Source organism: Molothrus ater, chromosome 3 (assembly GCF_012460135.2).
Source record: "Molothrus ater isolate BHLD 08-10-18 breed brown headed cowbird chromosome 3, BPBGC_Mater_1.1, whole genome shotgun sequence".
Taxonomy (NCBI): Eukaryota; Metazoa; Chordata; class Aves; order Passeriformes; family Icteridae; genus Molothrus; species Molothrus ater.
The window spans coordinates 22,068,874-22,096,360 of NC_050480.2; the positions used below are offsets into that span (position 1 = coordinate 22,068,874).

At 44.6% G+C, this 27,487-nt stretch overlaps 3 protein-coding genes across 6 annotated transcripts; 2 read left to right on the forward strand and 1 right to left on the reverse strand.

The window, feature by feature from the left end:
- Window positions 1–465: 465 nt before the first annotated feature.
- Window positions 466–6,089, reverse strand: TATDN3 (TatD DNase domain containing 3). 4 transcript variants are annotated; one of them, XM_036381026.2, is made up of 10 exons: window positions 6,015–6,089; window positions 5,898–5,930; window positions 5,744–5,817; window positions 5,480–5,564; window positions 4,689–4,751; window positions 3,567–3,676; window positions 3,120–3,175; window positions 2,195–2,307; window positions 1,353–1,427; window positions 466–1,079 (listed from the first exon to the last, which is right to left on the reverse strand). In XM_036381026.2, exons 1-10 carry the CDS (start codon window positions 6,066–6,068, stop codon window positions 936–938), a joined length of 807 nt encoding a protein of 268 aa, XP_036236919.1. In that variant the 5' UTR covers window positions 6,069–6,089; the 3' UTR covers window positions 466–935. The 4 variants fall into 4 exon arrangements, with proteins under 4 accessions (XP_036236919.1, XP_036236918.1, XP_036236917.1 ...); XM_036381025.2 differs by having other exon boundaries at window positions 1,353–1,430; window positions 6,015–6,088; XM_036381024.2 differs by having other exon boundaries at window positions 1,353–1,433; window positions 6,015–6,088.
- Window positions 5,810–15,745, forward strand: NSL1 (NSL1 component of MIS12 kinetochore complex). The gene is made up of 6 exons (XM_054514310.1): window positions 5,810–6,444; window positions 6,646–6,730; window positions 8,349–8,479; window positions 10,891–10,945; window positions 13,598–13,665; window positions 14,246–15,745. Exons 1-6 carry the CDS (start codon window positions 6,067–6,069, stop codon window positions 14,522–14,524), a joined length of 996 nt encoding a protein of 331 aa, XP_054370285.1. The 5' UTR covers window positions 5,810–6,066; the 3' UTR covers window positions 14,525–15,745.
- Window positions 15,746–19,201: 3,456 nt separating this feature from the next.
- BATF3 (basic leucine zipper ATF-like transcription factor 3) lies at window positions 19,202–24,408 on the forward strand. Its single transcript, XM_036380598.1, is given in 4 exon segments — window positions 19,202–19,274; window positions 19,277–19,314; window positions 20,549–20,653; window positions 23,067–24,408. Coding segments are annotated over 4 exon segments (402 nt in total). The 3' UTR covers window positions 23,253–24,408.
- The last annotated feature ends 3,079 nt before the right edge of the window (window positions 24,409–27,487 follow it).

A 27,487-nucleotide genomic window follows, 5' to 3' on the forward strand; every position in this document is an offset into this window, starting at 1 on the left:
GAGAAAAGCTCCACTTCCCTAGTGGCCCTCAGAACAGTTGTGTGCCATATAAAACCCATCTCATTCAATTGCTGGTTTATAATCAACAACGTTTTGATCAGTATTTCACAGGCCCACATCCACACAGATGCTGTGAAGGAGCACCAGATTCAGCTTTAGGACACTGGGCAACATAGATGAATCCACAGAGACCACCTCCAAGATATCACAAAACTGGGCTTGTCTCCCTTTCACATCCTGTGTCTCCTGGTACTGAGCAGTCAGAAGAGTGAGTCCTTGAACTAAGACCAAACCCAGGCTTTTTGCTTTGAACACAACTCAAAATATAAAGTATTTTAAAAATCCAAGAAAATCCATCTTAAAGTAGCCAAGGAAAAGGAGAAGGGCTATAATTCTTCTAACTGTATTTTGAAAAGATGTTGCTTCTGCACCATTCAGTCCAGTCAGCACAGAATACAGAGAATGTCCATCCAGCTGGGTTTTTTAATGGCTCAGAAAGGGATGTACAGGCTGCCAGTTCTAACAGGAGCTTTCTTATCATGCCTGGGTCCACAACTTGTGACTTTCAGTCAGCAGAAACAAGGAGTGAAGGGGACATCAAGCACTGTACAGTGGCCATCTCCCAGACTAGGAGCAGCTGGGAAAGCAGCCTGAGAAACTAAACTGACAATTTTATGGTGCTCTCCTTTACAAACTATTTGTTCAGAAACGTGAGAGATGCAAAGGAACAACATGCCTTTATCACATTAATGAGATTATTATGGTGCACACCAAAAGCCTTTGAGAAATTCCCTATTTTCATCCTATCCAGCTATATAACACTCCTTGCTTCTTGAGCTTCCAACTGTGAAACTCCACTTTAACACAAGATGTTGGTTTTATTAATTACACCACAAGTGATACTTTCTGCAACATCATATATTTCAGTTTCGAATCTATATCCGAATAAAGTGCTGAAGTTTAGGGAATACTTTTAGTGCATTCTGTGTAGTCACTTCTATAACTTCTCCAACTGGAATTCCTTTAATTTTGGCAATGTATTCAGCAGCAATGTAAATATTTTTGGGTTCATTCCTCACCTGGAAAACAAACAAAACCAATCAAATTACAGACCCCTAGAGATCACAAGTGTTTCAGATTCAGTACTTTCTGACACAACTTCAGTCACACTGTGGCACATGTGGCAGAAAAATAACATGTATCCATTCCTCTTGGATCAAGTTCCCTTGGTAGCTTCTTTCCTCTCTGTAACCACACTTAAGACTACTTCACTATCCTGTGCCAGCAGCTGACCTCCACAAGGTGTGGGTTTGGATGCAAATAGGCAGAAGTCCCTCCCTCCCATCACCTACCTGTTTTTCAGGCCCCAGTGCAGGAGAATCCGTTTCCAAGCACATATTTTCCAGTGGCAGCTGTTTCACAAGCTTCTGCTTCTTGAAGAAAATAAGACAGCCATTAAATGCTTTATGCACTTAAAACTGCGGAGGAAAAACATGAAGGGAGGGCATTCCCTACATTTAGAGACAACATCAAAAGACTTTGGTGCCACTGTTTACATTTTATCAATGATTTCTGAATGGAAGCAAGAACACCAGGAGCTGCTCAAGAAGTCCCTTCAAATTAGGGTTCTGCTGTTCTCTAAATATCCAAAGTACTATTATCTCAAAGCCGAATTCATCGTTATTTATTAAATCATACAGTTATATTGCAAGTTATAGAGTTGCCAGTGCAATTCTAATTTGCTGTTTTCTGTGCATATAGAATTTGTGTACCTTTTCCTCCTCTCTGCTTTACCTCTCAACCCCACTTTGTTTTCCTTCCTCCTAAGCACCCACCCTCATCCCCATTTATATCCACTCCTCATGCTCCCTCCACTTGAATCAAACTTTTTCCTCTCTTACATTTCCTGAGCTTATCACAGAAAGCAATCCTGTCACAAAAACTACTCCTTCTCTACGTGACATGTCCCTGCTGTAAAACAGTCCAGTAACAGAATCTTCTGAAGAAGAGTTCACCAGAAACTGCAATAAAATGAGAAAAATCCCCCTTGTTTCTCAGGAACAGCTGAGCTGTTTTAGCCGGAATTCCCCCTCCAAAGTCCAGCTAAGGCAAAAGCCCCAGGCAGAAATTCAGCCAAAGTAAAAATGTGCAATGCATGGAGAAGGAGCAGATCCCAGCTGGAACAAAACATTACCTGTTCACTCCTTACAATGGAAGGAGGAATGGAGAAGTAGTATCCAGCTCTCACCCCTTCCATGGCTACAGATGGCTTCCCATCAAAGGCATGGAGCAACACCTTGGTAGCACCTTGGAGAAACAAAGCAAACCACATTCATCAGCAGGGTTACACAGGGCTGCCATGCCAGCTTCCAATGGGACCTTGGTCCCATACAGAATTAACACAGAAACTCTGCACTATTGCTCCTGTGAAAAATGCATATTTTATGATTGGCTTTTCGCAAATATAAAAATGAATATTATATGTGTTATGTTAGAAAGTTTTGCTGTATTAATTCTCTTAAGTAGTGTGCTAAATATAGTTTTAGGTTATAAAAATTGTTAAAATAGAAACGATGCTATGTAGGATACTTTTTTAAAGAAAGCACTCTCAGTGAGATAGCAGCCACAGGACACCTAAATCTTTCAGAGAAAGAGAATTTATTGCCCCATTATCAGAAGAAACGAACTTCTTCCTGCCTCAAAGGCACTGTTAGGATTCAGAGGAAGAAGCTGACGATGACCAGACAGAATCCTGTATTTGAATGGAATTTATGCATCATGTATGAGATGTATGAACATGAAACAGGCTATTGCTTTTAAGGGTTAATCCTCTGTTAACGGGTGTCCTTCCCAGAAGAAGGTACCTGGAGGTCCATAACTCTTTGTTTCTATTGTCTCATATTGTCCTAATTCAAATTGCCCAAATTATTATTACTCTAATTGTATTACTATTTTTATAACCATTTTATTACTATTAAACTTTTATAATTTTAAAAACAAGTGATTGGTGTTTTTCACACTCCTGAGTTAAACACACACAAACTGATGTCAGGACGTGGCACAACTGGAGAAATCCTGTTGGCCAAAGCCACAGCAGAGGAAAGGCATTCAAAGCATACCTTGTTCCTTCAAGAGATTAATGGTTGGTCTTCCAGCTGAGCGGGAATGAACATTTCTGCACAGCAAGGAGAGGCCTAGCATTAGGAAATTTAGCCAAATACTCTTTTCTTGCAAATACAAACAAACAGTATCTCGGGATGAAAATAATGAACCTATACTACAACTTTTATCAAGAAAAAGTCCCAAGGATGTATTTATTAATCCTTTCAGCTAGTGAAGATATAGGAACAACATAGCACAGACATGGAACATAAGGTGTCTGTACAGAAGTGCAAACATAAGGAAAATTCTACAATTATATCTCAAGCTGGAGACTGACAGGACACTTATGCCAGTTTAATCCATCTAAGGAAAGTTCTGTGGGCACTTAATAACCATAAATCCTGGGAAGTATTTCAACATGTTACTGAGACCTGGCAAATCCTCCTGGTATAAACAAAACCTACAATGGCAAATCCAGTCTTCTTGCCAGCTCTATCTGCTTGATCAAAACCTGTCTTTGTCCTTCCTTCTGTTCATCGGTGCTGGCAAATCTGGGAGTGAAATCTAGTCCAACCTACAGTACAAAAAGAGAAGGGAAAAGTTTTACAGACCTAACACTTAACAAAACTATAATTAGACATACAAAGGCATACCATGATTCAAAACTGCAAAACATTTCAAAATATGAATAGAGACTGCAATTAAAATGAGCTCAGCTGCAGCTTAAATAAAAAAATGCATTCTCAACCATAAGCTTTTCAACAATGAAAACATTTGTGGGTAGACAGCTACTAACATTTTAGTCTGCAACTGGTTTTCTGGGGGTTTACATTCTATTGAATATTATGTCAGATTAAGTCTCAAATATGGATCTCCAGTATAAGCAAAATTTCTGACCTGAACCCATAGCTTTAATCCAATCTCTAGCAAAAATTACCCATTAATTCTATACTTTTTTGATCTAAACATGTTCAAATGTTTGTCAAAGCAGTCCCATTCACAGTTAGATGAAGAGAAATTCTTCATATACGGTACAACATGGCAAATTTAGCTACAAAACTCTGCCAAAACCTGCTTTTTCTGTAGCCAGTGCAGAACCAGATGTAAGTCCCTCTGGTACTAACACACAAATCGAGGCAGACTCCATCCTAAAGCCTCAATTCATTTATAAACAAATGTATGACAGCAGACAACAGATGGATACAGATAGATGAAAGATTAAATAAAAGAACTGTACAAGTTACTGTGGTGTACTGAAATCACAGCTTAGACTAACTTTGTCAGAGAAAATGGCAGGAAGGACCTGCCTTTGGGTATAACATGAGAGAGCATAAGTATGTAATCTTCCAACAACTCCAGCAGCATAAATTCCATCTATTTTCTAATAGCAATAACAAAGGAAAAGAAGGAATCAACCAAAGCTATAAAGGAAAGCACATTAAGAGAACTACCAATCAGACTTAGTGCTTGTTCAGGCTGATAGCAATTCTTATCACATGCAGAAAAACAAGCATTGACTCAGTTTTTGTAATTCCAGTGACAGCTGCTGCTGGAGAGATTTAAACAAGTTATAGAATTCCACTCACTTCTCCAATCCCCACCAATTTGTCTTTGTAAAGTTCTATAAGAGGCAGCGCAGCATCCAGATCCTGCAAGAATAAAAGATGCAACTCTCACTGCCCTTACAAGAGGAAAGGGTTATGAATCCAGCATTATGATAAAATTGGTATTTCCTTCGCTGTTCTGAAATTCTGTACTTCTCAACTTGCCATTACTGAGAGCTGTGCCATCAGATTTTAGAAGTCTGAAGGATTTATCTTCTTCATGTAATAATCATTTCATTTCATATCTTCATTACACATTATAATTACATTCTGTATCTATATCTATCTCTCTCTATATATTAATATGTATATATATAACTCAAAACCTTATTCTAAATAGTCCTGAGCTAACTTTTCACAATAGCAGCAGAGGTAATTAAAACAAGGCCCAAAAATAACTTAGTAACATTAAATAGCTGCAGACAGCTCCCTGAGATTTTTAGGATAAGGCCACAAACAGTTGCCTTCCAGTTCCCATGTTAACAAAGGAACATCTGCACATGTTGTTTGCTGTAAGCAAAGCACACTTGGGATTTCTAAAACCATTTCACTGCAATAATACAGCCAGATAACTCCAGATAACAATTCTGCTTTAAGGGCTAACAGGGACAAATGGATATGCTGAGAGAGCCTGGGATTTGGTCCACTGGGTCTCCTTGCATGACAGAGGGCAGAAAAACCACTGGGCAGAGCTGAAGGTAAATCAGGCAGACCGGAGCATCCTGTCGTCTGTCCTGAAAAGTTCCAGCGGTATTTTAGAGGCCGCGTTTTACCTTCAAAGTAACACTGCGCTGCTCCTCTGGAGAGATCTCTTGAACTGGGTGAACTCCCAGGCATGGCAAGACAAACCCTGGGAATCTAGGCATGGAACAGATAGCGAGAGGGTGAAAGACCACAGAGACCCTAAGTTTAACGCCAAGAGCTCGCAGAGAGCGCAGGTTTAAAGCCAAGAAGGGCCGGCCTGACTGAGGGGGGCAGCGCATCCGCCGTCAGTCCCCAAGGCGCGGGTGGGCGCGGGATCCCGGCCGAACTCGCACCTCTCGGACAGCTCCACGACGCTCCGGAACTCGCCCGCCTGCTCCGACACCACAACCAGCGCCGACACGGCCGCCTGCGGCACACAGAGACCCCAGGCCCGCTGAGACCGGCGGGGCCGCGGGCAGAGGGTCCCCTCAGGCCGCCCCGCCTCACCTGCTCCGCCGCCCGCACCACGGCCGCCACGTCCTGCAAGAGACACGCACCGCCTCAGCCCGGGGCCGCGCCCGACACCCACTCCCCCCGGCCGCCCGCCGGCCCGCCGCGCCTCACCGGCTGGAAGCAGGCCGCGGCCAGGTGGCAGTGACAGTCCACCGGCCCCGCCATGCCGCGCCCGGCGGGAAGGCACCGGGCGGCCGCGGGTTCCGCTTCCGGGCCGGCATTTTCCCCGCGTCCCGGGCGGGAAATGGAGGCGCCGCCGGAGCCCGAGGCGGCGGGCGCGGGGCCGGGGCCGGGGCCGGGGCCGGAGCCGGAGCCGGAGCCGGAGCCGGGGCCGGGGCCGGGGCCGGAGCCGGAGCCGGAGCCGGAGCCGGAGCCGGGGCCGGGGCCGGAACCGGAGCCGGGGGAGGCGCGGCGGGACCCGCGGGTGCGGTGCTGCTCGCGGCGCGGGCTGGGCGCGGTGCTGGAGCTGTGCGCGCCCTTCGTGCGGGCCCTGGCGCAGGGACAGCCCGGCGGGGCCGCCGCCGAGGCGGACGCACTCTGGGTGAGCGGGGAGAGGGAGCGGGAACGGGAACGGGAACGAGAACGTGCCGGCACAGGGCCCGGCGGGCCCCGCTGGCAGCGCTCGGCAGCCGGGGTGAGGGGCAGCTTGCCCCGGGGTGGCCCCCGGGGGCTCTTCCTGCGGGAGGGATGGATGGATTCACGGATGCACCGATGGATTCTCAGTCTGCTCCGTGCCTTGCAGAACTTCGAGACAGCGGTGCGGGAGAACGTCACCATTAACGGGCAGCCCTGGGAGGAGGCCTCGGATGACTCCCGGCTGCAGAGCGGTAGGCGTCGGCTTCCACTCGCTTCCCGCTCCCTGGGTTTGGCTTGGTTTGGTTTTGTCCAGAGGTAAAAGGGGCCCGATTGAAAGGGGAGGTTCTGACTTCATGTATGGAAGTAAAAACTCATTCCTAGAATAACAGAGCATTGGAAAAGGCTGCCCAGAGCTTGTTTCCAGCATTGGAGGCTTCCAAAACCCCTCTGGAGCAACCTGTTTTGAAATGGGCTTTGACTCTGCTGTGAGCAGGAGGCTCTGGAGGGCCCCTCCAGCCTCAGTGTTGGGGGCAGTGACCAAGATCTGTCAGAGGACCCTAGGAGACTCTCTGTTACTGCTATTGAATGTACAGATTAAGTGTTGAAAATTATTTCTATATAAATATGTGTAATAGAAACAATGTATTTTTAATTACTGTCTTTTGAATAATAGTAGTGGAGATTCTTGGTAGTCTGGTGTCCAAAGAAAATTTCAGTGCGGTCCATTCACTCACCTGTGTTGGCTTTGGGTGGTCTTTGCTTGCAGTTTAACGCTTTTTGCAGTTATATTGAACTGTGTTTTGGTCAGGTTGCTCTGAGCACACATGGTCTCTGAGCAGTGTGATCTGGTTGAAGATGTACCTGCTCATTGCAGGAGGCTTGGACTAGATCACTTTTAAAGGCCCTTCCAACCCAGACTATTCTCTCATTCTGTGAAGTGTCTGCAGTTGTAGTTCTAGAATGATAAAACTCCAGCTAGTTTGACTACAAGGTCAAAAATGCATGGAACTCATGATGCAAAATGCAAAACTGAGACACTGTCATCTGCCCACAGCTGCATAAAGCAGGTGTAAGGACTGTATTGTGCTTTTTAATTTGATAGAGATTTACTCATGTGCCTAGCTCTGATCCAGTTTGAGTCACCAAGAGATCTGTCAGTTTGTGCCTTCCGTATTTATGTTGATCAGTGGCTTAAGTCTTTCCTGTCTATATTTAAATGGTTTCATGTTGATCTTAAAACAAACAACCAAAACAAACTCACAGACTCCTAAAACCTTGGCTTGTCCTTCCTGAGTTTTGCAATCACTTGATTCTGCACTGAGTGGCCCAGAGAGGGTGCTCAAAATCTATTCTTTACCACTAGATTGAAAACATTGCATGGCTTGCAAGTTATACTCAGCACATTAATGGGAACAGTGGATTTTAATGTTAAACTGCTTATTTGTGCACTGTGTGACGTAAAATCAGTTAGGCTTCCAATTACTGTTTGTACAGTTGGAGTTTGTTTTATGCTTGTAAATCACACAGATAAACCATTTTTCTCCTTAAAAGATAGCCATTGCTTCCTAAGACATTCTTCACAGATTCAGTGTTCATAGGGAAATACATTTGTTATTTTTTCCCCTGGATGGTTCTCTCCCTCTCCCCACCCCAGATCATTTACTTCAGAATAACTGGCCAACATCAAGTTATGCTCCAATCTCTATACTCTCTTAGCAAGGTGATTCGAGACATACATTTATTTCTATGTTGATAATTCTGCATGATTTTTTTTATTTGAGATCTGAAGCTTCTTTTTCTTGACAAGTTTGTCTCAAAAAAAAAAAAATTGAGAATTCCACAGTAACTGTGTGTGTTTGTCACTTTCAGATTCCAATATTAAAATTCTGGAGGATCAATTTGATGAATTAATAGTAGAGACAGCAACTAGGCGTAAACAGTGGCCTAAAAAGATCCTGGTGCATGCTATCGAAACCATGAAAGCAGAGCAAGAGATGTTGGTGAGTAACCTAAGACTTCCAGAAAACCTTTGCATTAAGAAATCAATCATCCAATGTTGACCTTTAAGCTTCTTCCCATGATTGCTTTTGATTCTTTATCATAAAATGAAATTGCTTTTTTTTCATTAACTGGTTCTGCAGTAACTAAGGGTTAAACTTAGTAAGTTTACTAAGGGTTGCTACAAAGCATTGTGGCTGTGTCTGAATTGGGTCTGTGGCACAAAGAAACTGTAGCACATTGCTTCAGCTTGGTGACTCAGGATTTACAAACCAGTAGGCACCTATTTATCTTCGAGTTCCTCAAGTCCTTGCCCAAGGGCTGGACTGGCTGAGGTTGAGGTGCTAAATGTTACACTACGTACAGATAGATAGTATCACATGCAGTGTACTACTTTAAAAAATGTCAGTGGCTTCCTAAGCACTTTTTTGGAGCTAGTAACTACTTCAAGTAATAATTTTCAGTAAAGCAAAAGGCAGTGTGGATTAATGAATCAACACAGTAAATTCTGTGGGATTTTTGACACACAGTGTAAAGTAATTACTGGCATTAAACAAGCCAGTTGTGTCCTCAGCTGCTGGATTTCTTCCCTGAAGTTATGTTAGGCCTTCCTTTTGCTTACTTCCTGATTAATTAGAATTCCTTTGGCAAAAAACAAGAGGCTGAGGCAGTCAAACACTGGCACAAGCTGCCCAGTGAAACTGTGCCATCTTCATCCTTGGAAAGATTCATGGAGACACTCAGACGTTGACTGGATGAGGTTCTGAGCCAACCTGCCCTAGTTGGCCCAACTTTCAGGAGGGTGTTTAGAGGTCCTTTCCAACTTCAGCTATTCTATACTAAAGCAGACAGGGAATTTTTTTGGAAGTTGTGTAGGAACCTGCATTGTATTTCTGAGGACTAAAATTGAGTAATGTTAACTCTCTAGGGTTGCCAGGCAGAGATGATTTACAGCAAGGAAAAGTGCATGGCTGCACTTTCATCTTACACCTGAGATATTTTCTGATATATATTGTCTTTTGTGATCTCTCTGTTTAGTCAGTATATTAAGTATGTAAAACAAACAAAATCAACTTAAATAAAATATGCTATTGAATAACACCAAGATTTAACAAGACCTTTTAATGTTTCTGCTACCTGAGTGCCACAGTGGGTTGGTTATTTGGAATGCCTACCATACTGCTTTTTTTTCTCTTGCTGATCTCTTCAAAGTTTACACCACCACAACTAGACAATTATTTTAATTAAATTTGTCTGCAAAAGTTTAGTTTATCCCCGGAAGAATATGTAGAAATACGTGCAAGAAATATGGAAAGCCTAGTTTATCTCTGTAAATGGTTCTTTTATTTTCATCTCTCAGCTATTTTTGCAAAGGTACCAGTGGTCTCTTGGTTTTGGCTGAGGATTTCTTGTGTTCTTTCATCATCATAGCTAAATGAGTGATGCTTTCTGAGGCATAAAGAGCAGCCATGAAGATGTGATTTATCTGGAGAGAACCAGTCATTTATTGTGGTGATTTCCTTGTAATTGCCAAAGCAGGAGATCGTCCTGTGGGTTTTCAGTCAATATGGTCTGTAGAGTTTGCGGCTAGTGCAAGCCATGTTTGTTCTCCTGCTTGGAGCCTGTTACTGCAAACTTGCTAAGTTGTGTGGACTGTGAAAAAATTTCTCCCAAACTACAGCCAGGAATAATTAGCTTTCCCCTACTTGCTGTTGCCTGAAGAAGGTTGAGGGACAGCTCCTGAAGTGGAGAGCACTAACTTGCAGATGATCTAACTTCTGTTCCCTTGGCCTTGCTTTGTTTCCTTCTTCCCTGTTAGCTGCTTCTAATTGCACCTTTAATGTAACTGAGTATGGGTTGTATTCAGTTATTGCTAGTTTGCTTCATGTCTCAGTTAACTGATATAAGGGGACAAGACTCACAGTTTGTGAAGCAGAGTGTTCTTAGTTCTGTATAAGTAATTGCAGGGCTAGAGTGTAGTTGTTTAAGTACTTTTCTTTTTCTTAGCTTTTTGTCTTAATGTACCTTTTGTTGGAGTTTGTGGCTCTGTGAAAGCATGCTGGTTCTGTGAATGGCTCTTGAGAAGCTAGAGCAGCTCATTTTCCTCAGTCATGCAGCAGGTGGCAATGCTTCTTCCAAAATGCCTGGATGTCAGTTCTCATGCTTTAATAGTTAGAATTCTGCAAACTAAAGCAGATTTCTGGAGATGTGTTTACAGTGAGTGTAACTGTGTTAACCAGAATGCTATTTTCAGTAGCTAAGTATCTATAATCTGTACCTCTAATACATGCTTGATCTAAATAATTTCACCAAAATCTCCATTGTTCTGACTGATATATATCTATATATATATATTAGATATCTATTAAACCAAGGAGGTATTTCACAATTTTATTTTTTTTTCAATATGCAGAAGCTCTACCAGCCTGTGGTAAAACCAGCAGACATAAGACCTCAGCCTTCTCAAGGTAAAGATTTTGTGGGGATGGCAGCTGTACTGAGGAAGCACTGCCTCACTTACTGGCTAACTGTAAATGCTTAACAAGTTTTCTTTCTTTAAGCTTGTTTAAAATTGGCTGTTTATAAATTAACTAAAAAGCTAGAAGTTTGTCATAAGTGATTGTATTGCTGCCTGAGTTTCACCATGTCCATTTCTCTCATTCTGAGTGCTGCCTGCAGTTAGGCACTGTTTTTGAAGGCAAAAAGCTCTCTGTGTGTGTGTGTGTGTGTGTTGGGGAGAAATTGTCACACAGCTACCCCCAGAAGGCTTCCTTACTTCTTTCCTTCATCACTGGTGGAGCCAGGTGGGGAACTGATGGATCACTGACATTGTACTTCATCTGTTCTTGTGTTCATTTTACACAAGTACTAGAAATGCTTCAGCCTCTCTTCCTAATAAGTCATTTCCTTCAGGGAGTTGGTGAAAGCTGTTGTGTAGGACTCAGTGGTGGCAGGGTTGGCTCTCCTAACGTGCCAAGTAGGACAGAGATTTAATCCTGCCTGTGTCACTTGTGAGGGTTGATGAAGGAACAGAGCTGCAAACAACGTTGTAAGTTTGCTGCATGCTTTGGAAAGATGCCTTGTACAGACTCCTTGGAACAAGGTGGTGGGTTTTGCAGTGGATGATTGGGATGTCCTCTTTTGAAGCTGGCTTTAATAAATGGGAAGTTTTGTGTTACCTGTTGTTAAGTATTGAATAATGACAGAATTCAGCAGTGCAGTTCTAATTTGAAAAGTGAGCACCCTCACTATGAATTACTGCACATGATGTAACAAGCAGTAGTGCTCAGAGTTTGAGGAGCTGAGCTGAATCTTCAGTTCTCACCCTGCTGATCTGACTTCATTCTAAACATCATTTCCTCTTTGTAGATGTGAGACATGGCTTCCAGCAGTGCCAGCCTGTGCAGCAAAGCAGCCAGTAGGAGCAGTACGGTGGTCACTTTGTATCTGAGTTCCTTTTGGTTTCTAGTGTCCAAATCCAGGCTTTTCTGATGTCAGTCCACTACTTGCAAGTTAGTAGCAGCTTGCACTATGATATTGTGGTTTTGAGTTTGGTAACAGCAAAGTTGTCGCTAAGATACCATGGAGTTTATGGAGCATTTTGGTATTATGTAGTCTTTGGGAAGTTTATGTATCCCACTTTAGCAAGTACAGTGGCCAGAAACCAAAAATGTTTAGATTACTCAATACCTTTCATTTCCTTGTTTCATTTCCCTATGTTTTGGAAAGCCTTGAACACCGAGGAATATAATGCCATCTATGTCAAGCCAAACTCTTGCAGGCAAATTTCACTTAACTGTGTGTCAGTCTTTCTGTACAATAATACAAATAATTATTTCTTCTTTCACTTCACTCCATCCTTACCATTTCATAAGGTCACCAGCCTCCTCATCCCAATACTTTATTGTAAGAACGCTGCATTGTAGACATATCCTTCTTTTAGAGAATGCCCTTCCATAGGGCTCTGAGATGAGTTTAAAGAGATTGCTTCTGGACTGCTAATTCTTCCAAACTGAATGATGGTGCATTTCAGTGTCCGTGTTCATGTAGGGATCATGTGTTCCTAAACCAGCTCTGAGCAGCACACTGGATACATGGACAGTTCAACAAGCACCATCCCTTGTTGGTTACCATGTTTCAGCAGGGAATCACTGTAACCCTGAGCTGGAATGCAGTGACTGATTCTAAATGCCTTCAGCCGCACTGCAAAGATTGACTTCAAAACAGAATGCTGTGTTTAACCCTGACAGGATTTAGGGGTGTGTGCACCACCTGACACTGTGTCCTACTGCAGGCACTGGTGAAACCCTACAGAAAACTAATAGTAGTGGAGGTGAGGCTCCTTACCTCCCAAAAGCATGCTAGTCTGCTCATTTTAAGTTTTGTGGATGGAGAACATGCAAAACAGTTTCATAATAGGCTAGAGTTTAACTCTTGAATACAGAATTAAAGTATTGATGATCTTATCATATTGCTATTACAGTCAGATTTATGCTGGTGTTCTGCACCTGCTGCCTGCTTCAGTGTTTCTGAAAGCTGGGGGTTTTTTTCTTTCTTTATTAGCACAGCAGAATTAATACAGTTCATGTTATTTATGCTTGGTTCTTTTTGGTGTTGATGCTTGATAAGTTAAGCCAGAAGAAAAAAAAGCAGCCTTTATTGTAAAAGCCAACTTGGAGAAATAGGAAGATTTATTTGCCCTCCTGAAAATGGGTTTTCTAAATCTTATGTTCCCCACAGTGGTGTCTGTTCTCTGTGTTCTGTGTGGGTTTTATCAAATGTAATATGAGCTTAAAAGTTTTGAAAACAAATCTTTCTATGTAATTATTTCTTTACAACTGTTCTCTTATTTCAAATACTGGCTTTGTGTTTTTTAGGTAAGAACTTTGGGGCTTTCTGTAGTTGGGACTGCTAGCCTCTACTGCAATTTGAGTGATAAAGAGTACTACTAGTGAGATATACCATGCCAGCTGTTGTCCTCAGTGTTACAGTGAAAGGGATGTGCTGCAGGTGTTGGTTTTATACGGGGACTTTACTGGTTTTCTGTCCATTTTCTGATAGTGAGTAGTGGGGGAAGGGGTTATGTTTCAGAAGTTGATTTGGGCTGTGTTTGTCTGTAGATGCTTACATCGCAGACCTGAAGCAGGCAACAGAGGTGGCATCCAAACAGATCAGCGAAGCAATGCAGGTGAGACCTCCATGTGCTCCAAGAGAAATATGTTTTTATCTTCTTGATCTGGTAGTATGTCACAAAACAGGAGTTCTAACTCATCTTCCTTATAGTTCAGTAGAAAAAAAGCCTGTGTGTGTACCTAGGAAGCAGGTAAAGCATTGTGTGTGTAAAGCATTCCCCCTCATGTGGTAGTAAGGGAGATTACCCAGGAAATACTTGCACTGCAATTTTGGAACCTGCAGTGTCTGAAAAATAGAACATCTTTTGAAGACTTGTATGACTTCATCTAGAGTATGACATTTATTACTTCAGCACCTGCTTAGGCATCAGCTGTGGTGTTCCTGTGATACTGCCTGAGCTTAGAGATATCACGAGGGAACACTTCACCTTGGCGCACTCTTTGCATGGTTTCTCAGTGCAGACACCTCACTATTGGGGTGGTAGCTCTGCGTTCACAGCCCTCACCTGCCCTCCTGAGCATCATCTCTGCAGACACTGAAGCTTTTGTGCCTGTCAGAATCTCATTAGCATATTGCATGCCTTATAACCATTGTTTTTCCCATGTAACTTGAGATCCTCGGGTTTGTTTTTGCAGTCTATCCCAGCACTCATAGAAAAAGCAGAAGGTTTTTCCCAAGCATTGACTTTGCAACCAACCTTGGAACTCTGCAAGCTGCGGCAAGAAGTCTTTTCTGGTTTCAAGGTGAAGGAGGAAAACAATGTCCAAAATTCAGTACCACCAGGAGAAGTCACACCAACAGGAACTGTTTCCAGTAAAAATCCTTATGTTTTGCTGAAAAGAAGAAAAGCTGCAGATTCCCCTGGGAGAAGGCGCTACCCACTGCGGCGGAGGAAGATCACTCTCAGTGCATGAATTTCTCATTTTGTGTTTTCACATTGGAATCTCAGTTGTACTTTTGTTCCATGTGTTCCATCTTTTTTCTTAGAACTCATCTCCCCTCAGTGCTATACATGGGAGCTTCTTTAATTAGTCTTTGACCTCTTAAATATTTCTGCTTTTGCTGACATGATATATGGTACATGTACCAGTACCATCCAGTATCCAGCAAGTGTATTTGCCATTTAACTCATTTTTTGCTCTTATATTGCAGTTTTTAGCTTGAGTCCTTGTGCTTCTCAGAGTTCATGTGCATGCTTTATGTATGTGGGCAGTCTTTTAGGAAACCACTAACTGCTCATTTACATTCAGCATGTCTCTAAAGAGGTTGGAGAATGTCTAGTTCTCCTAATGCACCTTCATTGATTACTGAGGCATGTGGCTTTTATATTTATGAATTAATTGACACTGCAGCATATTGAAATCACCAAATTCAATGTGATGTTGGAGTTTTAAGGAAGTCTGTGCACACATGTGACATTAGTCTTTGCTATTCTACCTTTCCTGAATGTAGGTCATTTAGGCTTATTTATAGTCATGTTTGTTGAAACTTGGATTTTTAATAATTGTATGTATTTACTTGCAGTGTACTTTTCTGAACACATATTCAACCATCAACATCTTAGGGTCTGATATATCATTTCATGTAATCCAATTGTGCACCTGGGGTTTTCCTGAGCAATATTTCTACCCAAGAAAGGATCTTGACTTGGGTTATGTTTGCATTTGTGTTGTTTGACTAAACTTTTAAGATCAATAGAGGCTACCAGTTAATGGTATTCACTTGAGCTAGCTTACTTTTGTTTTCTTTACTCATTAGTGCCTAGAATATTGGAAATTAGTACTAAATTGAGCCTTGTGCCTTAACCATTTATAACTTTTTCTAGTTTATGGTTGCATGTGCCTGCAGTAAATACTCCTGTTTAGTATGTAACATATTTGTTACACAGTAAATGGAGGGGAGTTTTAGAAGCTTTATTAATGACATATTTGGTGCTAAGAAGACAGGTCCAACCTAATGTCTTAAGAGACTGAGAGTTCTCAAGAAAACAGATTTTAGCATCATTTATTTTGTAAATGTGACTGTCTGTACTGAGACTTTGTATATGTAATAATATGTAAATATTTTTCCTGACCTTGTATATACAAATGTGTGTTTTTATATGAAGTAAATTAAATCAATTAAGGAAGATCAAAGCTTCAGATAATATTGTCAGTTCTAATCCTGGAATAGATGGTGGCTGAGCAGTGAGTGTACTTCAGAGGACATCTGTGTTAAATTCTGCCTTGAGTAACTGAAGTAGTTCCATTTACTGCCTTTGAACTCACAAGTGTTATTAATCTCAGGGCTGCAAAGTTTCTCATTAAGAGAGGACAGGATGTGAGAGGGACTGGAGCTGCAGGGCTGTGGGGTGTGTGGCTCAGACTGCTTCTCACACAGCCCCTTGCTATTTTGAGTGCCCGCGCTCTGTGCGGCGTTGGAAATCCCTGCTACAGCTTTCTTCACACAGATCCTGGCTGGTGCTGGGCTAAGGTGAGCCCTGCAAGATTCTGCATGGGTACTATTACAGTGTTTGGCCATTTCCTCTGTTAATAGGAAGGTTTTCTGCTCTTCTCTGCAAATGACAGGCAAGTACAGAAAATAGCTAGGAATAGGTATCTCTTTGAAGAAGTTCCATCAGAAATAGCTGGGGTAGGACAAACGCCATAAGAAATTAAAAGGGAAAGCACTGTGGTTTAAGACTTAATAAAGAAATTCACACAGTGCACGTTTCTGTTTAGAGACTAAGGGATAGTTGGCCTGCACAGGATTTCAGGTAAGTGGGAATGGATGCTCTGAGTTAGAGCACTTGGTCTTCTGTTCCATAGCCTGTGTTGCAACTGCAACCGGGTGGAAGAAGAAAAATGCATCTGGAAATGCTGGCCAAGTGGACTGTGTAAAGAAAAAGATAAATTATTCAAGATTCCAAGTGCAGTGTATAAACTAGGAATTTAAAAATCTGATGGCTACTTTTGGCCAAGCAGCACTGGAAAGAGAGCCTCCCTTTAAATGCAAGTTCTGTGGTGAGCTAAACTCAACATGAATGTTCAGCAGTTTTTCCAATGGTTATTAAAAAATTCTACAGCCAGTGATACCTGCAACTAGCTGTTCTTCCCATTGGCAGAAACACATAAAACACTTCATTTTTCCCCACTCCAGTAGCCTTTTGTCCTTCAGTTAACTTTTCATAGGAATTGGCAGTGTTGTGCAAGACATGTCTAATCAGGCTTCTACTGAAATGTCACAACAGCCAAGCTTCTTATTTTTAACTTGGGGCGAATTGGTATTGCATCAAGAAATGTCTGGTAGTTTTTCTTTATATAGCCTTTGAATTTTGTAAGACAGCTCAACGGTGAGGGATGCTTGGGTTCATTTGCAAACTGAGTTTGAATTTCTTGGCCTTTGGGGCGAGACAGAACATCTCACTGTTAGTGTGTCCTGTCTGCAGTGTGCTTTTTGCTCATGAGGCTAGGCTATCCCTGGCCAAGAAAAACTTGTAAATTGGAGCAGCATCCACGCCTGCTTTTGCTGTGTGTACTTTCTGAACAAAGAGGATTATGAACTCTAAAGGGGAAGCTCCTCTTCCAGAAATCTTCACATGGACCCTGACATCTGTTTGGAAGCCTGGGTGCTCTGAGACCCATTTCTGACATGTGCCATTCTCCAGGGGAGCCATGCTGTGCTAAGCTATGATCAGAAACTAGTCTGCATACGTGTAGGCTGCTTCAGTGCAGACAAAAATCACTGATAAACTGCCATTATAAAAGGCAAGCTCAGCTGACTAAGCTGCTTTCTGGGCTGGTTTTCTCTCCTGCACAGAAACACTCTGCCTTTACTGCTGCACTACCTCGAATTACTGTGTAGGCATTTCTACAGATGTACCAGAGATAGCTTTAATACTAAGTAGAAACTTGTTCCCACAAGCAAATTTTGACTTGTCATTTCCTTTGTCATTTGTTCTGAACAAGAACAGACTATTCAGGCTCAAGGGGACTGTCCCCTGGCTTGTCCTATGCTTGTGTTATCCTGGAAACCTTATTCTGCAGCTGCTGGGAATTACTCAGAGAGGTGGATATTTACTCAGGACTAATAAATTCTTGGTGAGCTGCTCATGATTTGATGCTGTCAGGTAGCTGGTGCAGGTGCCATTTGCAGCAGCATTGCTCCTGGAGCATGGAGTTCAAAGTCCCTCTGTGGAAGGGGACTTTCTTTCCCACAGATCACTCCAGAGGGCTGTTGAGGTGTTTTATCCACATGGTTCATAGCAAGAGAAAATACCTGTTCCCTGAGCTTGTGAAAATACTGCCTTCTAGTCCTGTTTATTTCAACTGAGCTAAAGCTACAAAGGCAGCAAGATGCCAGTGCTCTCTTTTTCAGCAACTGTCCCAACTACGTCTCGTGCACTGCTTCCCTTTAACTGCATGAGGCGTAGTTAATGCAAGATTAGGCTGTTTCAAAGGAGCAGTTGAGAGCAATTCACCCCCTAATAGCTCTCTGCCTGGTGGCCAGGGCTGCTTTCCCGGAGGTGCTGGTTTGGATGCCCTCAGCTGGAGAGTGGCACTGAACCCACACCTTACTGCTGCCTCCACAAGCAGCCTTTGGATGACAAAGGGAGAAAGAAGCAAGACTGCTTTTGAAGAAACCAGGGAATGCCCTGTGAGATGCTTGGGAGGCCCAGCACAGTCTGGGGCTGCAGGTTAGGTCAGGGTATATTGGCAAGAGTGTGCTTCCCAGCTGTGGTCACCAGCCACCTTCCCAGGGCTGTTAGGGTGGCAAGACTCACAGGGACTCGGTCCTCCTGTGTTAGAGAAGCTCTTGGAAAAGTGCAAAATCAAATAAATTCATGGATAGCCTGGAGGGCTATCAAAATCAAATAAATTCATGGATAGCCTTGAGACACAAGCTGCTTTGAGGTGTAACAGCTGGGGAGAAGCACTACAAACCAAGGAAGTCATGCTCAAGTCTTTTAGTCACAGTCCCAGAGCCTACCAGGAAACATGTGGCAGAGCACGGTGTCACTTTGACTCTTGGACTCTTGGACTCCAGCGAGCATGGTTCCCTCACCTTTAGCATGAACTGTTAGCCACATCTTCCTGGAAGGATAGTCTATATTCACTCAGTTTGCCAACCCTCTAACTTCATCTAAGCTGGATGACTCAAGCTGCTGAGGAAACCAGAAAAATAGGGATGTATCTGATTTATGGAGATACCCGGGGCTTTGTGACCGACTGCCCTGCAGTTTGGGGGCACATACCCTCCTCTCATGGTCATGTGTTCACCTCTGTGAGCTGAGCACAGCCAGGAGGGTACAAATCCTTTCGCAGAAGAGCAAGGGTGTTGAAGTAGCTGTCAGTGCAAACACCCCCTTTCAAAGCATAAGGCCAAGGTAACTGCAATTAAAATGCAGGAAGGCGTTCCGAGAGGTAAAAAAACCAGTGTTCTGTTAAAATACACTCGACAGAATAATGGAAGAGAAAGATTTTTGTCTGCAGCAACTGTATTTCCAGCATTTTTTGTCTGGCTTTGCCTTTACAAGAAGTCTGTCGCATTTCCTTATTATTTAAAGGAACAGGGTGAGTAGCGAAAGTGAAAATCGCTGTATCCCAGCACGGATGCCGTGTCCTCACACCCACGATCCCGGGCTGAGCTGGCTGTTCCCCATGTGGAGCTGCCGCCGCTCCAGAGAGCGATGTCGCAGGAGCGCGGCGTGCAGGAGCGGCCGGAGGTGAGCGCCGGGGGACACACGGGGCCAGGCGGGCTCCGGGGCCGCCTGGAGAGGGCAGAAACTGCGAGGACTTCATTTCTGCAGGCGAAAGAGCGAGTCGGGCTGCCCGGGGGGGCGTCGAACCCAGCCGGCCCGCGGGGCTGGGGCTCTCCGGGGGGATTTTCAGGCAGCTCCTGCCCGGCAGCGCCGTGACCCGGACTTTCCGCGGCTCGCGGCGGCTGACGAGCGCCGGCGGTCCCGGGGGGCGGTCCCCGCGGGGGAGCAGCGCGGGATGGGGCGGCCGGGTGGTCCCGGCTTCCCGGTGCAGGCGGCCGCCATGTGAGGGCCATGTGGGCGGCGGCTCCGCCCCGGGCCGCCCCGGCACCTGGCGGCGGCACCCCCGGCCCGGGGCGGCGCGTCCCCTGCCCCGGCCCGCCCCTCCTGCCCTTGTGCTCCCTTCCCTCCGCTCCCGGCAGTCGCACCCCCCGCGGGCCGGGGGAGCCCTGCGGGCGGCTCGGCGGCGCCGGGATGTCCTGCGCCCTCCCGCCGGCGGCGGCCAGCGCGCTGTCCCGGGGCGCGGCGGCCGAGGGCGGCCAGCAGGTAGGCACCGGGCGGCCGTGGGCGCTACGGGCGGGCACATGGGGCTGAGTCACGCCGGGCAGCGCCGCGGCGGGGGTACCCCCTGCCCCTGAGCATCGGCCCTTCTTTTCCCGGGAGGCGGCCGCCGTGCTGGCTCTTCCCGGTGGGAGCGCGGGCGGTGCGCGGAAAGCACCGGGGCACGGCCGGGCAGCGGCTTTTGCCCAGCCGCGGGCAACCAGGAAGGGAGCAGCGCTTTCCTCCCCGCTGCTCGCACCTCCGCCCGTCGGCCGCGCTGGAGCGAGGCAGGTGTAAAGTGCTGCCCGCCGGCAGAGCGGGAGCGCCGGTCCCCGCTCGGGTACACAGCTCCCCCCAGCAGTAGCAATGCCCCTGCCCGCGGGGCTCTGCGGCATCTCCCGGCAGCCTGCCGTGCCCCAGCTCCCCCCAGCAGTAGCAATGCCCCTACGGTATCCCCCGGGCAGCCTGCCGGCTTCCACCACTCCACTTCGGCGCCGAGGGATGCGCTGCTGTTTGCAGGGACCATGCGGTCTCTGGGAGACCGAGGATCAGCACTGTAAAATTGGAAGTGTTCGTTCTCAGAAAGTTACACACCCGACTTCAAGCATCTTCTGTGTGCACCTTGCAAACTAGCAAAGTGTTTCTGGCTGATGTCTTGCAGAGTCGTGAAGAAGATGACAGAAAAGTAAGGAGACGAGAAAAGAATCGAGTTGCTGCGCAGAGGAGCCGGAAGAAGCAAACGCAGAAAGCAGATAAACTTCACGAGGTGAATGGGTACTTGGTGCTTTGCAGGCATGGCTTGGGTACCAAGCACGGGACTTTACAATAAACTGGAATTCTTAAGCAGGCATGGGCCTGTTTTCACATAATCCTGCTCAGAGAGCTGTGGGTGTGAGGCACAGAAGGCGTGCTGTGGGATGCCTGGTTGGGAATTCCAGACACTGATGCTGCTCTTGGACAGTGCAGCTCTGCCTTCAGTGACACTGCTAGGAAGAGAGAGACATGGTCCAGGCCCTTGCCTCATCCTCCCTCTTTTGCTCTTCCTGTTACCCACAAAGAATGGGATCACAGGGCTCCTTTGGGCTAAACCAGAACCATTTTCTTCTGTAATAGTGTTAAGCTTGTCATGTTTGCTGCGATGGTGGATGAATTCTTGCTGTCTTACAAGGTAGAAGGTGATGGAAGAGGAGGGGACCATACAGTGGCAATGCTGGCTTAAATCAGTTCTAGAACTGTGGTGTCATCAACAGGGTTCCCAGACATGCCCAGCTGAAAAGGCTTCTAAGGAGCTTGGCAACCTGCAAGTGTGAGAGCTTGGCTTGGCTGGCTGTTACACTTGTATGCTTTGAAAAGTAACAGTGGGTGCTCAAACAGATGAAATAAAAGTAATTGATTCTTCCAGAAGCTCTTAATATCATCACAACCTGGTGTGCTTTTCTTGTGTCCCAGTGCAAATACTGGAGGACAGGGATCCCTTTTTTCTCACATCACAGTGCTCTTGTAGCCAGGAGTCAGCTTTTGGGGCAAGTGTCAGTTTTGCAGCATGCTGCCACTGTGGCTGAGTCAGTTGCTCAGCTCTGAAGGTTCATCACGGGCTTTTTTCTTTCTCACTGTGGCAGGATTTGCCAGCAGTTAGCAGAGACTAAGAGGGACAGTGTGGGGAGTTTTGGGCTTGGTTTTTCCCAGATCTCCTCTGAGTCAGCGCCTGAGAAAGCCAGGTGCAGGGTAGTTCTGAAAAGGGGTAAGCCCTGGCTTTTGTGGAATCATTTTTGGGCCCTGTGCCATCCTGCAGCCTCTCTGATGTTCCTCCTGAACTTGAGGATCTTCCTCGTTCTGGGAATCTTCATTTTGAGGCACACAGGTTTTGCCAGCTGTAGGAAGATCTGGTTGAATAGACATTCATTCTTAGCAAGAACAACGTGACAGTTTCACCCCTGAAAATGAGACTGAGCAATGGGACAGCAGCATTTATTCCAAAACCCAGGACCATGGGGTTTGGGGCAACAAGAGATGAGCAGAATGACAGTGGGGGTCAGACAACTTGGCTGGAGTTTGCCTCCACTGCTGTGTTAGGAGGACTGTGCCTGTTTCACTCTGTGAGAGGTGGCTCAGGGGTGTGAGGGAGGGCCAGGAGCCCAAAGTTCTGCAGCAAAGGGGAGCAGAGGCAGTGCCAGGCTGCCCAGAACAACATTGCACGAGGGCCTCTCCCTGCTGCCTTTTCAGGCACGTGTAGGCTTTGAAGTTTGCTCTGAAGCTTTCCCAGGGAGGTGAGATTGAGTGGGTGGATGTTGAGCCTTGGGCTAGCAGCAAGACATCCATCTGCAGGTTTTCAGTGGGCTGCCTCTGAACCTCCAGCTCTCTGCTCTTTGGGATGGGAAGGCTTAGAAGCAGGGACGCTTGAGACACACAGTTATCAAAAACTGTGACACAGGAGTCTTGCATCCATCACATGGATGCTGCAGAGCAACTCAAAATTCCTCTGCAGTTAACAGCAGCTTATTTATTGCCAGAGAAGCCTTAGCTCAAAAGCAGCCAGGTCAGGGATAACCAAAGGCAGTGGTCTGGCCTTCTGGTGACAGAATGAGTCTGGCCTCAAGCTGGCATGATGCTTCCCTCCTCCTGAGTTCTTGGGCTTCTCAGAAGGTGGCTACAAGCTCTGGCAGGCCTGGAGGAGAGCACTGGACATGCTATGCTAGCTGGATAAATGGCTTTTCCCTGCACTGCCCTGGGGCAGGGGCTGCCCTTCTCTCACCAGCAGTGCCAGGCACTGGGTTTTCCCAGCACCTCTTGGCAGTCAGTGCTTTCATTTTCTCTGATCTCACCGTGCAGAGTCCATTTTGGCCCTTCCCATCAGAGGCAGCCCGGGGTGGAAGAGGCCTCCAGGGAACACAGCCATCCATGCCTGCAGCCCTGGGCTCCTGGGGGACTCTGAGGGCAAGTGGCACCTCCTGGTCTCTAGGGCTGTGAAAGGAATCCCAGTGTGGTCAGGGCACAGGTTGTAAAGCACTTGCCCTGTTCCAGCACCCAGGCTGGGTCTGTCTTTCCTCTTAGCACTTTGTAAGTTGTAGTAAGAAACCGCACTGGTTTTCTACTGTTAAGTGAATGTACTCAAGGTGGAAGCACTGAAAGGAATGTTTTGACTGTAAGTTGTTGGTTTTTTTTCTTTCCCCTCCTTCCAGGAATATGAGTCTCTTGAGCAAGAAAATACCTCCCTGAAAAGAGAAATCGGAAAGCTAACAGATGAAATGAAACACTTGAGTGAAGTGTTGAAGGATCATGAAAAGATCTGTCCACTATTGCACTGCACCATGAACTTTGTGACCATACCAAGGCCTGATGCACTTGCCAGCTGCCTACCAAGATGAGTGCTCTCCTCAATCACCTCTCAATGTGATTTGTGAAAGTGCCATTAACAAGAGGTTTCAAGAACTGCCTAGTGTGCAGTTCTCCCATTGAGGAGGGCTGGACTCGACCACACAGCTCTACTCCACGATGAAATGTTACAGTCTTCTGAATCTCAGCAAAACACCACTATGGAAAAAAGACAATTTGAACAGCAGCTTCTAACTTGGTAGACTCTTCAAGCCATGGTTTTGCCTTTGGAAATATCAAAGTGCTGTGCAGCTCACTATGGAGCGATGGAGTGTAGACAGGGAAAGGTACCAACCTCAGCCTGGGATGCCTTCCTCCCACACATCCACTGCCAGTAACCCTTTGTCATTTGTCACCCATGCCTGTCATGATCTGGCTGCTGGGTTTTATCTCTCTAAACAGGTTTGGTTAATAAAAGTGATGTCTCATCTCTATAATGTTCTCCACCTTCTTCAATAATCGATGTCTTTATAGCATCTCTGCTTTTCATTTGCTGGTCAATGCCAAAGTCTAATGCTAATCTTCCTGTTAGTTGTTCTGTTATTTACTTATTGCCTCTTCATTGGTTCCTCTTTTGAAATGTGTATAACAAAAGAGTTTTCTTAGTCTTTAATATTCCAAATCACCAGCCCTGCTGGCATTAGTCCTTGAAGTGTTTTATATCCTAAAATATGGCTTGGTCAGTTTCTGATTGTCTGCTCTGTATGGAAGAAAAGCAAACAGAGTTTGATGGTTTTAAACATTGTTTTAAAAAGCAGATTTTAAAATTTACTCTTTTAATGCACCCATTGGAAATGAACAAGTATCTTCTTCCTTCCTTCATCTTGCTTATTGCCTCTGGAAGATTTTGTCTGTGGATTGAGTTTTGCTAAGCATTTTGTTCTATGCCCACACTGAAGGTGTTTGATAATTGCTTGAAAGAAAAACATTCTGTTTTCTTTTTAGTTACAAAAAGGAAGTACGATTTCAATGTTATTGAGAAATGCACAGAAAAATGTGTTTACTTTCTCTGAAGATTCCTAATAGTATCAGCCTCTTGAAATGTGGATGCTGTAGCTTGGGAACCAGCAAAGGGTCTTTTTCTCACAGTATTTCGCAGTCAAAGAGCACCTTTGGATAATAAAAATCTCCTCCCTATTGCCAACTCTCTCACTTCAGCATTTTGAATTTTTTTTAGTTAAACTCATGGGATTAATTTCTCCCCTCACCAGGATCACAGTATTTATCAGCAGAATATGATGTGAAATATCTGGATTTTAATTTTTTTAAAACTTTTTTTTTTTTTAAGTTTCTTTAGTAGAATGGTGCATTGCTGATCACTGCCAAGACAGAATTTGGGAAACCATGTAGTCAACTCTGCCTTCTAAAGGGCCCTCTTTTACCACTGTCTTAGGCTAGAAACTCCAGATGAGCTGTTGGCTTCTTTAAATTATGGGTTAGGTTGTTCCCAAGACAATTTCCAGAATTTGCATCTGCAGCCTAAATGCTCTCTTCAGAGTTCCTTATGGTCCCATAAGAACTGAGTCATGCCACAGAGAGAATCTGCTGCAGTCCCTCCATAGGAAAACAAAAGTCTCAGTACAGTTCAAGATTCACATTTTGGGAAATGTCCTTGAAACTGTTCTGTGTGTCACCCTTAAGAATGGAAGCTATCCTATGAATATTCATCCACACACCCACATTCCCTCAGGCACTGGATGCCACTGTGTAATTTGAGCAGAGTAGAGGTGTAATGGAGAAGGAGTAGCATGGTGGAAATGAACAACATTCACTCTGGCAAAATGTGTCACAATTTATGATGAAGGGAGAGAGGCAGTGTTTCATATCTCTTAACTAGGTGTGTGCAGCTGACTGGAAAGTATCTATTTGAGGTTAGGACTCTATAAAGCTGGTCTCACATATGGAGCCCTGTGGCTCTCAGAAATGGGAGGAAAGATCAACTAGTCCAAGACAGTCCATCCCAGCAGAATCCTTCTGAAGACTTTTGTTCCACAGATGCTCTCTTCTAGAAGTAGAAATCTAGTTCCCTGTGTGGAATCCTCCTCCTTACACATGTCTTCTTCTAAACATCTGCCTAGAAACTGATTCCAGCTTATCACTTGGTGTCATATCCAAGTTCTGTGGTAGACTCCCCATCAGTAAGCACTGTTCTTGTTCTGCAGTTAAAGTTTTAATCCATGGTGTCTGCACTGCAGTTCATTGCTTTATTAATTGTATCATCTCTATGCAGAGTGTACAGGGGAAGACAGCAGAATTCCCAGCAATGTTGTGTGATGAAGACAACAGTCTAAGTCCAAGACTATATTGCTGCTCCTTGGAAGGGTTGGGAGCCCTGTGGGAGCCCTCACTGTCCCCACTTCTTTCCCACAAGCTCAGGGTACAGCTCCAGCTCTTCCTGTGCATCATGTTCATTAGTAACAGTAGGGCATGGGTTGCTTCTTCCTCCATCTCTTGCATCACTTTTTCTCCAAGGAATATTTCCAAAGGGCCTTTTGCATCACTCTTCTATTTGATAGAGGCACTAAGGCACTTCATCAATCAGTATGTCGTGTGACTTATGTTCAAAGGCAGCTGGGAGCCTCAAGTAAAAGAAGTGAGCAAAATTAGTATCCCAAGCCACTTAAGTCCAACATTCTGATATATTAATAGAATTAATGTGATAGCTGAATCATGAGATGACAAAGACCATGAGCTGGTAAAGCACAGGCTTCTGTGTCCCTACACATAGAGATTATACTTTTTGCAGGAGCTGTTCATAAAGATATTGATTTACAGGAACCTTCAAAACAGAAAGCATGTTCTGGAGCCTGGGATAATTTTTACATGAATAGGGAACCAGAAAGGAGAACAGAAAGGAAAAAGCCCATTTGTTAAGGAAGCAACAGAAAAATTCTTTTTCGGATCCAAACCTCTCCTTTTGCAGCAGTGTTACCCCATGAAAAAAAAAGGTTTCACATCTATATATGGCTAAAGTCCCACTTGATGTACTGTAGCTTCAAAAAGCTTCCAGTTGGTTTGACTTGTTCCCCACAAAAATGTGGTCTGTATCACATCTACATGATTTTCAGATGCAGGTGAATAGGGAAGATCTTTTCTATATTGAGATGATGGTTCATGTGAGGTGCACTGTGAGCTGCAGTCTTATTTGTGGATGAGGATTGTTAACAAAGCTGGATTTTGCCTCTTAGGTTCACAGTGAAGGTTACAGTTTGTCTAGATTCAGTGTGGATTTCTTTTTTTTTTTCCATTTTCTATGAGTCTAATGAAGAAGCAAAGTGCTTACTGCAAACTTACAGACAAAAGTATTTCTTTTAGGAACAGACTGGGTCCAATTCAGCTATTTATCTATTATTTTCTTTTGGGTTTAGTTGGGTCAGATTGAAAATGATTATATTTTAAAAAGTTAATTTTAGCCTCCAAAGCTAAACAAAATCAACAGAAAGGCAAAGTCAAGCTTCCCATTACTGTTCATGTAACAGAGATCAATTGTTATACCTCAAGAGAGCTTATTAGAAAGTCTTGCTCCTTCCCACTGGTATTTTACATTCATGCCTGTGAACATATATAAGTGCCTTCATGTACTTATCCAGTCTCACTGAAAGTACATCTTAAAAAAAATAGAAATTAAACCAGCCAGTTCTACAGACTTTGTGTTCTTTGCCCTGGTACCAGTTACTGTAATTTAGTGCTCCTTCTGCAATGCCTCCTGATCTCATCTGCATTTGGTACTTTCACTAGCCTTTGTAGTCTCATTATTTCAAATGCCACTTTTTTTTTTCTTCTTCCTGTATCCTTCTGTTTCTGCATAGCTTGGTGAAACATGCCTTAATGGAATCAGTTTTAGAGGATCAAGGCTAATCTTAGGGCCATATAGAAATTGCACTTCACTTATATACCCTGTATGTAGTTAAAGGCTCTGATGTGTGCCTTGTTTTGTCACTCAAGTATTAAGGAAGGTGTCAGTGCAGTCTTTTAAAAAGTACTTGAAGGTGGCATAACCTTTACTGTAGCCTATCAAACCCATGCTGTTTCCTGTCCATAGATGAATGCTTTGCTGCATGGCATTTGGGGTTTCCATCTGTGAATCAGTCTTGAATTTCTGTCTCAGTGAAAGTGATAGATAAAACAATCATTAAAAAAAATCCCTTTTCTCTTCTTCCCATCAGTGCAGTGTTATAATTCCTGTTACAGGAAGGAAGCATGTCTGATTAGCAGGAGAAGTGGGGGG

Excerpts from the sequence above, each read along its gene's own strand:
- NSL1 (XM_054514310.1), top strand. The coding sequence starts at position 6,067 with ATGCCGCGCCCGGCGGGAAGGCACCGGGCGGCCGCGGGTTCCGCTTCC. Across the intron at positions 6,445-6,645 it reads CCGAGGCGGACGCACTCTGG|AACTTCGAGACAGCGGTGCG; the intron begins GTGAGCGGGGAG and ends CGTGCCTTGCAG. Across the intron at positions 8,480-10,890 it reads AAGCAGAGCAAGAGATGTTG|AAGCTCTACCAGCCTGTGGT; the intron begins GTGAGTAACCTA and ends TTCAATATGCAG.
- TATDN3 (XM_036381024.2), bottom strand. The coding sequence starts at position 6,068 with ATGGCGGGGCCGGTGGACTGTCACTGCCACCTGGCCGCGGCCTGCTTC. Across the intron at positions 1,434-2,194 it reads CCATTGTAAGGAGTGAACAG|AAGCAGAAGCTTGTGAAACA; the intron begins GTAATGTTTTGT and ends ATTTTCTTCAAG. Across the intron at positions 1,080-1,352 it reads CACTGGGGCCTGAAAAACAG|GTGAGGAATGAACCCAAAAA; the intron begins GTAGGTGATGGG and ends TTTGTTTTCCAG.